This window comes from Ambystoma mexicanum, chromosome 5p, assembly GCF_040938575.1.
Source record: "Ambystoma mexicanum isolate Mex_15411 chromosome 5p, UKY_AmexF1_1, whole genome shotgun sequence".
Classification (NCBI taxonomy): Eukaryota; Metazoa; Chordata; class Amphibia; order Caudata; family Ambystomatidae; genus Ambystoma; species Ambystoma mexicanum.
The window spans coordinates 268,443,169-268,456,232 of NC_090930.1; the positions used below are offsets into that span (position 1 = coordinate 268,443,169).

Below are 13,064 nucleotides of genomic sequence, written 5' to 3' on the forward strand. Positions count from 1 at the left end.
TCTGTTGAGCCTTGCCTCCTCCCGTGATTGTGTAATGTTGTAATGCTATGTGTTCGTTATTCTTGAGCATGTGAATCCATGCCAGACACATGTTGGAGAACAAAAGTTACAGGCTAGAGTTGAAGCGTGAATCTGGCGAGCTTCATGTCAGTCAACCAATTTTGGACTTGGGCATGCTTGACGGGATTTCCTAGCAGAATGAAATTTAATTCATTTTTAGGGTTGATCTCTAGGCTTGAAACTGAGCTGTTGGGGGAGACAGAGGGGGAGCGCAAGGGGTTCTTGGGGGTGGGAATAATACAGTGTTTGAGCTCATGGACTTTGCTGTTGCAATTCATTTTTAGGTGAAGATGCATGTCGTAAGCATTTACATGCATCTTGATGTGTGTTTTGCAATGAATTCACACAGAGCTTCTATTAAGAGGTGACCAGGTGGAACCTTGTTGAGTTTAGTCTGTAGGTTATTGGACGGTACTAGGATCTGTTGAGGCATAGTTGGACAAGCTGGTCTTTGTTGGAAATATAGAAGGCCATTCGCTGCAGGACTGTTCTGTCGTAGCCCATGTGCAAGATTTGTCCATTGGTCCAGGGGTGGGTTTGGTGGGGTGCAAGGGTGGGCAGGGGACGATTTATAGTCCATGGTATCAAAGGCAAGAGGCACACGAGGATGAGTAAGCACAGGACCCAGTTATTCAGGATTTGTAGAGCACAGTCGATGAGCATTTAATGGTGAGGTCTCTGTGTTATAGTATGCTTATAAACCAGATTGGTAGTCCTGTAGGAGATTGTGCTGGACAATTCTTTAGGTCAACTGTATGGTGAGTCTTCTCACTCTTTGCTGCTGAAGGGTAGATGAGTGATTGGGAGTTAGTTGCCCAGCTGGGTATGGTGTGGATTCATTCAGCTGGAGGAAGATCTGTTCCTTTATCAGTGCATCTGGGAAAGTGGCCCATGTGAGCATTATTTTTTGTAAGTTACTACTGCATACAACCTTGTAATACATTTTTAGAAATTTAGATCAACCTATTTAAATGTAAATTCAAAAATAGTGATCATCCATTCGATAAGTCATTTTCTGTTTTGCCAGCATATTCATGCAGACAGCCATTAGTAATGATTAGAACACATTGTAGTGTTTATTCACAAGTTGGTGGTGCTTGTATGAATAGTTATCCTGCAGCTTAGTAATAACGGATAATTTGAGAGAATCTGCTTTTTTTGGTTAGGTTTTGTGAAGGCAGTGCTCCATTTTGTAAATCTGCTGCCATGGAAAACTGATACTATAATGTTATAGTTCTCAATTGCATGCTTTTGAATGCCATTTGGTTAAATGTGCAGTGTCCTTTTCTTAACTCTTCCCCAGGGATTCGCTAGACAGTGTTCTTTTTCTAAAGAAAATTGATAAATGCTGGCAGGATCACTGTCGGCAAATGGTAAGTAATTAGAAACAATTGGTTTTAAACTCTAAACTGATCATACATGAGGTTTCCGTGAGCTATGGCCACTGGAGAATTCCTTATATCTGATGTAAAATACAAATGTTGCTGCATCAAACTCTGCTTTTTGTAAGCATTTATGCTTAACATAATTGAGGATGGGAAGCTATTGTGTTCATCTTAAGGGTCCCAATGAAGTGGGCTTACATTTAACTTTTATTTGTACTTTAGACCAATTCTGACAGTTGGATACAACTGTACACTGTGTTAGTTTTTAGATGGATGGTCAGAATTCATTTGGTTCATAGATGTTCCCCACTCCACATCTCTGCCCACTTGTGTATTGAATCGAAGGGCTAAGGGCAGAAAGATTAATGTGCATCTGTGTGAAAGTGGAATAAGCCATTTGAGCCATGTTACAGTGCCACCAAATAGCCATTACTGTAAGTTCACCTCCAGTTCAAAGCCACATTAACAAAGCACTTGCGCTATTTTTAAAACCCCTGTAACTTTTCAGGCGTTTGCTACAAATGCTGCGATTCTACAACCACAAGGCTGTCCGACTATACTGCACTGATGGTCTATTATGGTGAACCGAGTATGCAGTTGTCTGCAGCCCTGAACGGTGTTACTTGGCTTGAAGTTGTATATGAAATGGCACTTCCCTGTAAGACAATGATATGGGGCTACTGTCTTGCGTTGCGGCTAGTTTGCATACCCACAGAGCTTTTCTCATATGGCTCTAAACTGGAGGTGAAATACCAGTGAACGCTACTGGGTGGCGCTGTGGCACACATGGCTTATTCCATCTGCAAATATCAGGTGAACGTTCTCAAGCCTTTTTAAACCCACTAGAAATTAGTTGGTGTGTGTTGTGCATCTATTTCCTGCTCCATTGGGCCTACTGTCGCCATTCCTCTAGCGTTTTTAACACAGTACTACTGTTTTTTCCATAAAATAGAATCGGATTTTAATTGGGGAAAATGTTGACATGTAAATTTCAAATCTTCATAAATCTGTGAGGCATTTTTTCTTTTTTTCTCTAATCTTTTGCATTGAGACATTTTGCTTCTATCACAGCTCTTGTGTCTCTTCCGTCACCTACTATTGTTTTTCCAAGTCCTTTTCTTTTCAGCTATGTTAAATATTTCGAACATACATGGGTCTTCATGGACTGCTCACATATAGTCCCGGTCATGGGTAAATTATGGCACTCGTTAACCAACAGAGCACACTACATATATTTTAAAATAAAAAAAACATCTTTTCAGGTTGTATGATGGACAAGGTCTCAGGGTTTTCTCTACAATTACTTTTTTTTTCCTCAGAAGAATTCAGACAGAACACGTCGGGAAGGAATTAACTAATAGTGGTTCAAAGCCTTTTTTACTTTGCACATTTATACTGTGCTAATCACCATGAAGTTGACTTAAGCTCCTAATCCTATCCGTAAAGATATGGGGTTGTGACCCTGCCCAGGGTAGTAACTGAATCATGATCTGTGGGGGGTGAAATAACTGGGAGGTAGGTGAGAAGAGCAGGGCAATCTGGATTGGGCTACAAAACAGATGTCTGGTCCAAAGGATGGCTTAACGGTGTTGTGTGAAAATGATCTCGGGGTTGCATGTAGTTAGCGGTTGCTTGCTCAAACTAAACATTGAATGAGAGGAGGGAGGAACCTTGCCCATAAAAGCAAGTCATCTTCATTTTTTCATTGTGTGTAGGTGGGGTGTAAACTATATTGCTAGAGTCCATTGTTATTCTCCATCTAAAAGGGAGATGCCATTGAGTGGAATGAGGGTGTCTAGTGGTTTGGTTATCCAGTTTTCTAGTATTGCTAGAAATTCCTTCCGACAAAGAGTGAGTTTGTTGGGCTTGGTCTCTTCCATATGATTTCCAAGTTCCTCCAGTTTGCAGCTTCGCCTGGCAGTTTGTGAGTTGGGTGTGGACTCGTAGGGATGTTGATAGTAAAAGAAGTAATTAGATTGCACCATAGGACCTGAAGGTTATACAGCCTTCTACACAAAATATTGCGTTAGGCATTAAGCTTGTAAGGTCCTTTAAGCCTTTGCTCGAGGGGAAAAGCTGGCCATGTAGGCGCTCAAGTGTTTCGGGAGCTGATTCAGTTTGCTCCTTTGGAAGTCTGTGGACCGTTAGAGGTTTGTGCCTTATCACTAATATAGAAATGTCTACGAGGTTGGGGTGTAAGATGGTGGCCTGTAAATCGGGGTGCAAAATTTGCACTTTAGGGAGTTTTACAAGTCTACCTTGGGTAGGACTCAAGACTAACACTTGGGACACAAGGCTCCAACTCTTAGTGTAGACCTGAACCACACACGTTCTGGTAGCAATGGTTGAGCAGCCAGGTTTATCAGTGCTGTACGCAGTACAAGGAACTTTTTATACACATAGTCTAAAGAAACATGCACACACTAAGTTATATACAAATCATTGTTTGTTTTTATATACACTAAGGTAAACGTGATTCTTCGGAAGGCAAGTGCTAGAAGACAAAAATAGCACAACCAATGCAATATTCACAATACGTAAAACACTTTTGTATACATTGAGAATGGCAGCATGCAATTCAAAGGGGAAGTGAAATAATTTTGTAATAACGGTTTCGGGTAAAAATTGATGAAACAAGGCCAACATAAAGCAGGTAGCAATAATTTCATAAAGGTCTTGGGCTTTAGGAGTCCATCTCTATATAGCTATAAGTGTCTCAGGATCAGATTGGCGGGTCAAACCAGAAAGTGTGAAGAATCTTGAGGGAGCCCCTTCCCATGTGGCCCGGGAGGTGAGGCCGCTACTCGATATTCCCCCGGGGGGGTGGTACTCGGCTAGTTGATCACATGGGTGGGAAGCCCCCCCCCACCCCCACGACCCCCTGTGGGATTCGGGCAACCCTTTGGGAGAGAACACTGTATTCTCTTTACCCTCCCATATTCCTTCAAGACCCCTCCAATTCCCCATTACCTTTCACTTCCATGTGTTGTAGTAGTATATCCCGAATCAGAACTGAACAAGGACACTTGCCAGAACCAACACACGTGCTCTAATCTCCTAGACGTGCCTATTGTCCAGCTGTTCTTTAAAGCCAGAGATGGAAGAGAATAATGGCGTCTTCTACTTCGGACCAGCACGGACTGAGAACACAGCAAGGCCCGCACAGATCCAAAGTGCAGAACGTCAGACTGTGTCCTGAAGGGAAGCTCACTTGCAGAAGGCAGACAGGAGGCAAGGCACTTGTCAGTAACCGAAGCTGCCGGTGTGCAACAAAACCACCAGAAAGCTGCAGAGAAGTGTCATGGAAGACCAGCAAAGGTCTGAGAAGCCAGGAGAACCACCGAAGCTCTTGGGAGACCCGTGCACAGCCGGATTGTGAAAGCCGGGACCCTACAGGTACAAGCAGTTCTCCAGGTAAGATTTGGAGGTTGGGGATATCTTACTCCACATATTTTAAATTTGGGAGTAAAATTATTTTTTTACATAGTATAAATATAAGTCCTATTTCCAATGGGAGTATTTTATGAGTGGATAAAAATGGATTTTAGCTGGATAACAGTAATCTTTGTGTAATTTCCTTGTATCTGGCTATTAAAGTACATTAACATATAAATGTTTCCTTCGACTGGATCGTGTCCTCACACGTATTCCTCATCTTATTACATGTTTTTTCCAGTTTTAGCTACTGCATACATTTTTTTTCTTCTCAGCAGAGGTCTCTGTACTGTGCCGTTGACGACGTCTGGTACATATACCACGCGCAGCACCCGTTCTTCGACAAATTTGATTGCTTCATGAATTACAGCACGCTTCAGTTTTCCACAAAAATGTTTGGCGATTACCTCGTCTTTGACTCATACTACTCTGAAGACAGGCTTAAAAAAAAAAAAAAGCAAGCCTAACATGCAGAGCAAAAATGTCCATCAGGGACCCACATAAAATATACATCTGGTGCCTGGGCGTCGAGCACGAAACAGTTGATCCTGTTGGTTGATGACAGGTAAGGCCTAAAAAGAGCGAAAAGCTAAACTGTCATTGGTAGGATTGTCCCCAAATCCCTGTCCACTGCTTTGAAATTTGGGTCAATCGATGAGTCGAGAGATTAATCTCCTCACAAAATAAGTCGAGAAAACGATCCCATTCAAGGAGCAGACACTGCTCAGTCTTCAAAAAAATCGAAAAGAAGACCTAGATCACCCTCTTATTCTCATTATTCTTCAGATAACTCCTGGGAAAGGAGCATAGTCTGTCCGACTAAATCCTCCTCCAAAGATGAGTGGGACCTCTTTAGAAAGAACATTTTTAAAATCTTGGAGGACCAGGCCCGTCCTCAAAACATAAGAAAAGTGGTCATGCTGCGGTCTATGACGAGCATAAGGCCAAGGCAAAAACCTGCGTACCCTCGAGCCTGGGTCATAAGCCTAAGACTTCTTGAGTCTTTGAGTTCTTGGCGAGAAATCGTTGAAGAAACGCGAGTCCCTTGAAGTCCAAGGACAAATTGTCGATACCATTGACGCCACGGATGTCGACAGTCGACGCCATCGACGCTGATGCAAAAAACATTGATGACTGAGGCAAAGGCGTCGATTAATGCACAGCAAAGTCAAGAATGTTTTTTTTTTTTTAAAACCTCTACCTAAAAGGATTTTTTTTCAGGGCCTTACCCTTCATATATTTGGGCTATGAAACTTCAGATGAAACCCCTGAAAGGATTCATAAAGATACTAATGTACCTGAATGCTTAATTTCACAACACCAGGGTTCCGTGCAGGAGTTCATGTGGGACTCCTGGAGGTGTGGCTCTTCCTGTATTTGGTTTGGTGAACAGACCCTTGGGATACCCTTATTGCACCCATGGGTGGGAGTACGACCCTGTACTCCTAGTGTATGTTTTTGAGCACCTGTGTGCTGGTGGCAGCTCTGTGCTGAATTGACAGGTGCCCTGAGCGTCCTCCATTTTGGGATGCTCAGGCCCTGTCCTTGGAATTAGTGGATTCCTGAGGGAGACAAGATGGCCCCTGTGGTCTCTTGCCTTCCATCGCCTGTTACTTTGGGTTTCCCGAAGTCCCGGGAATCCCTGACTCTGTCTCTTCCCCCTCACTGTCTGTTCCATATATGGTAGTGTTGGGGAAGTGCCGACCAGACTGGCTGGAGCCTTCCAAACGACCGTTTGTTGTGGGTCGGCCGTGGGATGGGACCTGGGTGAATGGAGTGTGTGACGAATACGCATTCTGTGTTATGGGTGTCTAGTATCTGGTGTTTGACACAATGACTGAGACAGCCCTGCATGAAACTGGTATGAATGCTGTGTGTAGTGCTGGATGGCCGAGTACTTGTCCGAATCCACATTCTGTTTTGTGAGTGTCTGGATGGAGAAGAGTGGTCTGAATGCACTGTGCACCGGATTGGCTGACTGCCTGAATGCCCTTCTGAGTGATTGATTGCTCGAGTGTGACCCAGCAGAATGAATGGGAGATCAACAGTATATCTGGGGACTTCTCACTGCTAGAAATCGTTCAGAAGCTGAAGTTGATACTTACTCTCGAAGCTGAGCCAGAAGCAGATGAACCGCTGTTCCCTTCCTTGCAACTGAAAGCTGCTGTGCCTTCAAGAACTGATCCAAGGAGGAGACCTCTCCCCGAGCTACGAGGAACCATTGTGCACCAGCTGATCTTTGGCCAAATTCCCTGTTAGACAGACCTACGAAAGGCCGCCGACCGGAGAAGGGGACCGCCGAGGAGAACAAAGAGAAGCACCGGACAGCCGTCTGCCGTTGACGACCGCTGTCGCAGACCGGAGCCGCCGTGCTGCCTTTGCCCGAGAACATTTGATCAAGGACTCCCTTGTTCATCACGGTCGACCGCTTTCGTACTGCCTGAGAAAGTCTAGGTCCCGGACGACCGAGGAGAATCCACCGGTGGGTTTCCCGCCACCCGAAGACCTCAGACGCCGACAAAGCTACTGAAGTCACCCGTGGTCCCGTCCTGTTCGCCGACGACTCGACGCCCTTGCTGGGCTAAAGTTCTTCACTAACTCTTTGCAGCAACAAACCAGCGTCGTCGAGGTGCACCGCACGCCTCCCCTGTTGCAGGATGTTTTCGATCACTCGTCAACGCGCATCACAAGGACCGAAGCTTCTGCCTCAACGACAAACATTCACCTTTTTCTTCATCTCGGTAGTTTGATGACCCGCGGTTCCTGCTTGAAAGGGGGCGCATTCAAGAAGGACCCGTTGATTCGCAGATGACCTCTACAACACAAGGTACATTTGGGTTGCAGAACTATAGGAGATGAGACTCAATTAGACAATACATGGACTGGGCTTGTCGTGCATCTTCATTTACAGGTTGCCCAGGTGGGGTGGGGGGTGGGGGATCCTCACACAGAACTGTGCCCGACTGTAGAGGCTCAGTATTCTGTCAATTGTCTAACCAACTTGTCTTCCTCTGAAGTTTATGGTTGATATAATTTTGCTGTGTTGATTCGTATTCTAGTTGAACTGAGTACAGTTGATGCATTTTAATGAAATCTGAGTAATCGTGGTACCACCTAGAACTGTATATATTTACCATTTTAGAATTCTCGGAGCACAAAGTGTATTATCGTGATTGTTATGTAACCTTGAACCTTATTTATATAAAGACTGTTTTAACAAACATAGCGTGTGGGCATTCCTTTGTGTGTGCTTGGGGACTACACTGTACTTAAGAACCAGCCCGCATCACCTCCTGAGAAGCTAGGCCTTGATTGCTCGTCCATTGCTACCAACAATAGAGAATCTTGGCTGGGGTCCTCTGTGCCTCTCCTCTACTATACACCGAGCAGGAGTACAGACACCCCCCCCCCCCCCACCCCCCTGCAGTTTTCTTTTACAATGTGGCACTCCAGAAAAGGGTTTTGGAAACTGGGAGGATCCAGAGTCAAGCCCTGCAGTAAATCAAAATTTCACATACAAGCCTGCGTTTCCACATCATTTAACAACTCTGTCGATCTCTTTAAAATCTGCAAGGAGCTGGCCAATCCTGCTGCAGTCTCTACCTCTCTTGTCCCCTCCCAGTCCCTCTGCACGGCCCAGTCTTCTCATTTCATCTCTAAAACTCAGGACATCCTGTCCTCTTTCCTCTCCCCCTCCTCCCTGCTCTTCCTCTTGCCCTTCTTCGGCCACCTCTCCTCTCTCCTTCTCTGCCGTTCCCCAGTTCTGCTCAGACACGGTTTCTAGACAAGTCCAATCTATGAAAGTCTTGTCAAAACAGGTTCACCCCTGTTCCTCCGAAACCATCTAAAACCACATTGTCACCCTGGCTCCTGCTCTGGCCATTTCTGCAACCACTCCTTCACCACTGGAGTCTTCCCCTCCCCCTGAGGCACTCTCGTGTGCACCCACCTCTTAAGAAACCCTCTGCCGACCCTTCCTGCGCAGCTAACTATCATCCAATCTCCATCCCTCCTTTCCTCAGCAAACTCCTGGAAAAGCTGGCCATCTCGCAGCTTAATCTTCACTCTGACTCTGTTGGTTGCCATCATGACCATCAGTCTGGCTTCAGAGCTGCTAGAAGCACGGAAACTGCTCTCTTCAATATCTGTGAAGACCTGCTCTCCAACCTAGATTCCAACACCCCTGTGCCCTCATCTTACTTGATCTCCCCTCTGCCTTTGACACGGTCAACCATGCCATCCTGCTCAACCGTCTCCGTGATAATCTGGGTATCACCGATCAGGCCCTGGCTTGGCTGACCTCCCTCCCCTCTGATCGACTCTCCCAGGTCCAACTTGGGTCCTTCCTCATCTCTATCTCTACCTGTGGTATTCCCCAGGGGTCTAACCTCTTTCCCTGGCTGTTCAACCAATGCCTGGCACTTCTCCCCCACCGCATTGCCGCTCTCTGCCCCAACTTTCAGTGCTATGCGGATGACACTCGACTCAATTTTCTTGCTCCCTTCTGCCACCTCTTCTTCTCCTCTAATCTCCGACTGTCCGCCATCCAGGAGTGGTGTGCCGCCAATGATCTCTGCCTTAATGTCAGCAAGGCTGAGATTCTCCTCATCGGCACACCTGCTCCCTCCTTTCCTGCCACTCTGGCCGGCCTCTCTTGGTCCGCTTCCTGCTCCCACCTGTGAGGCTAAAAACCTCAGGGTCATCTCTCTCTTCATATCTCTGACGTCTCTAAGAAGTCACACTACCAGCTGCACCTCCTCACAGGTATTCTTCCTTTCCTCTCCTTCCCCCAGAAGCTTACTGTCTCCAGAGCTCTGGTCCTCTCTAGGCTGGACTAGTGCAACAGCCTCTTTCTAAATCTCCCTGCCTCTACTTTCTGCCCTCTGCAACTTATCCAAAACAGGACTGCAAGACTTTTCCTTGGCCTCAAGCCCAGCGATCCTATCGCTGCATGACTGAAATCTCTGCACTGGCTCCCAGTGGCGGCGAGGATTAAGTTCAAAACCCTCTGTAATGTCCACAAGGCCTTCTTGGGCCTGGGGCCTCAATACCTTCAACTCTCTCTTCCTAAATATCTTCCTTCTCGAGCTCTTCGCTCATCCGCCTCCAACTCCCTCGGGTTTTGTCGCTTCTACAAGCAGCAAGTTGGTGGTAGATCTTTCTTCTGCTGGGGCCTCCCTCTGGAACAGCCTCCCTACTTCTCAAACTTCTCTGGTTCCGGAAGCACCTCAAGACCTTCCTCTTTTCTTGCTTTCTCTCCTCCACTACCTTACTGATCTCCTCGCTCATTCCGAAACTGCACTGGTTACCTGGCTACCCACTGAGCCCTCGCACAGGTCCCCTCCCTGCCAGTTGCACACCTGCACTTCCCCCCCCCCGGCTACCCTTGCACTTGGGAACTGATTCTGTATCCCTACAGCCCCTTCAAGCACTTGATGTCTGCACTTACCCCTGCACTTGCCACCAGCTGGTCGCACTTTTATTTATTGTCTTTTATTCATTTTACTGTTATCCCATGTACTGCACTGACCCTCCCTTCCCGCACATTTTCCCCTTACCCCCTCCCCTGCGCGATCTGAATGTCACCCGGCCTAGTAGGATCGCTGTTTGCCTTCCCTCGGTTTCCCCTCCCTTGCCTCGTCGTGCCTTGAAACACTTGTGTATAGGCGCTTTCTAAATGCCATATCATATCTGATTTCGGAGAGTCTTGGTAGTGCAAGCAGCTATATCGGCCTCAAAGCAAGCTGCGTATCCAACCATACCCCATGATGGGGATGATAAACGTGTTAACTCCTGGGCAAAGAAAGTAGTTTTTGCTAGCAGCATGGCTTTAAAGTCTGCCAACTCTACATATGCTCTTAAAAAATTCACATTCACCTTGTGGGACTATGCAGCTATGGTGGCTGATCATATCCCTAAAGGTGATAAAAGACAGCTTCTTGAACCTGACAAAGGATGGCAAGGAGGCCATGTGTCTCTCTCTGCAATCAGGTCTAGACACTGCTTAACCGCATCAGCAGGGCCATGGCGGCAAGCACTGTCATACACAGATTTGCGTGGTTGAGGAAGTCAGGATTTGCACCTGATGTACAATCTAGACTCCTTAGCATGCCCTTTGACAGCTCCCATTTATTTGATAATACGGCTGACGAAAGCCTTGAGACACTACAGACCTCAAAAGCGGCAGCCAAGTGCCTAGATACGGCGGGCAGGCAGCCACAGCCTTTTCACCCCAGCGGATCATCTTGGAGGGGTAGAACCTTTCGTTACTACTCAGTTGGAAGAGCGAGAGGACAGGCTGGTCAGGGAGGACAAAGGAGATTCCCTTGTGGTGGACGAGGGAAAGGTGCAAAGCCCACCCAAGCATCCGTGTCTATACCATCAGTCGCTGCTTCGGCAGCCTCAAAACCTCTGAGGTCTTGAATCGCAACAATCCGGTGGGAGGCAGACTGTCACAGCATCTGAAAGAATGGCGAGGTATTACGTTAGATGCATGGACACTGGAAACAGTAGCCCAAGGTTACTGCCTCCCCTTCATACCGAGACCTCAGGATCATCCACCGGAAAGCCATTCGCTAAATGTTCCGAACCCATTCCTGTTGTAGGAAATTTTGAAGGTGCTATAGAACCAGTACCTGTGATGGAGAGGAATAAAGGATGGTATTCTCCCTATTGCCTAATCCCTGCGAAGGACAGAGGACTGAGACCTATCTTGGACTTGAGATACTTGAGCAAGTTCCTCAGGAAGAACTAGTTCCAGATGGTCACACTATCAGATCTTTCAGGCCCTCCAGCTCCAGGATTGATGTTATCATTGGACCTTCAGGATGCTTGCTTTCATGTGCCAATCCATCACAAGCACAGGAAGTACCTGAGGTTCGCTGTTGTCAGTTCTCATTATCAGTTTAAAGTTTTACCATTCGGGCTAACCTCTGCCTGAGGGTTTTCACCAAGTTAATTGCATTGGTGGCAGCGAGTCTCAGGAGGGGGGTGGGGGGGAGATTCACGTCTACCCCCTACGTGGAAGATTGGTTGATCAGGGCACGTTCACCCGAACAAACCCTGGAACATTTTAGCGTAATCTGACACTCTCTTCAGACTGGGCTTCTCCCTCAAGTCCTACATGATACCATCTCAGACTCCAGTTCATTGGAGCAATCCTGGATAGATCCCTGGGAAAAGCCTCGCCACCGAGGTGAGGGCTCAACACATTCTGTAGATGGTAACCAAATTCCAGAATTCCCAGCATCTTCCGGCGTTCGACTTTGAGGTTACTCGGCCTCATGGCATCCTGCATTTTCCTGATGTCAGAGGCTTGCTGAGAATGAGATCCCTTCAATGGGTTGTCTGGATACAGTGGTCTCAATTCTCAGGCAGGATGTCCACCCTACCTCAGGTTGCGAGCAGGGTCTCACAGGATCTCTTGTGGTGGGCCTGCGAGGACAGCATTCTGAAGGGAGAACCTTTTTGGCAACCATGGTCGGAGATGGCAGTAACCAACGCCGCACTCACGGTGTGGTTAGCACATGCCTACAATTTGACAATCAGCAATCGTTGGTCTCCATCGGAGCCCAAACTACACATCAACCTTTTGGAGCAGAGGGCAATCAGACTGGCACTGCAGGCTTTTCTGCCCTCTGTACAGGGAAAGAATGTCCTGATATTGATGGGCAACACAGTGGCCATGTACTACCTCAACAAGAGAGGAGGGGTAGGGTCACTATCACTGAGCAGAGAGGCAATGCAGCTCTGGTTCTGGGCAATTCGAGAAGGAATCTTCTTATCGGCAGTTCACCTAGGAATAGAATACGATGCTCTGAGCAGGCAGAGCCACGGTTTCCCACGAGTGGGAACTAGCTCAGGGAGTCCTTCAAGAGATTTTCAACCTTTGGTGAATCTGTTCGCGGCCAGTGTCAACCGGAAGTGCAAACTGTTCTGCTCCAGGGAAGTTCCCTCAAGAGGAGGTTTAGGAGACTAGTTTTGTAGTGGACTGGGAGTTTCCACTTCTGTACTAGTTTCCTCCAGTCCCCTTCATTCCTCACGAGATCAGGAGGTTGAGAAAGTTGGAGAAAATCCATGATCCTAATTGCTCCTAGATTGGGCCAGGAGGGTGTTACCCGCACCTTCTGGACATGTCCATCTTCCCGTGAATATATCTTCCACAAAGAGAGAAACTTCTCTCGC

The 13,064-nt window shown here is 46.9% G+C and overlaps 1 protein-coding gene across 1 annotated transcript in view; it reads left to right on the plus strand.

Annotated features, from left to right (window-relative positions):
• CUL4B (cullin 4B) overlaps window positions 1-13,064 on the plus strand; it is a 1,392,627-nt gene that overhangs the window by 113,028 nt on the left and 1,266,535 nt on the right. The window contains exon 5 of the mRNA XM_069612678.1: window positions 1,364-1,433. Within this exon, the coding sequence (XP_069468779.1) occupies window positions 1,364-1,433 (70 nt within the window). The remainder of the gene's footprint in view (window positions 1-1,363; window positions 1,434-13,064) is intronic.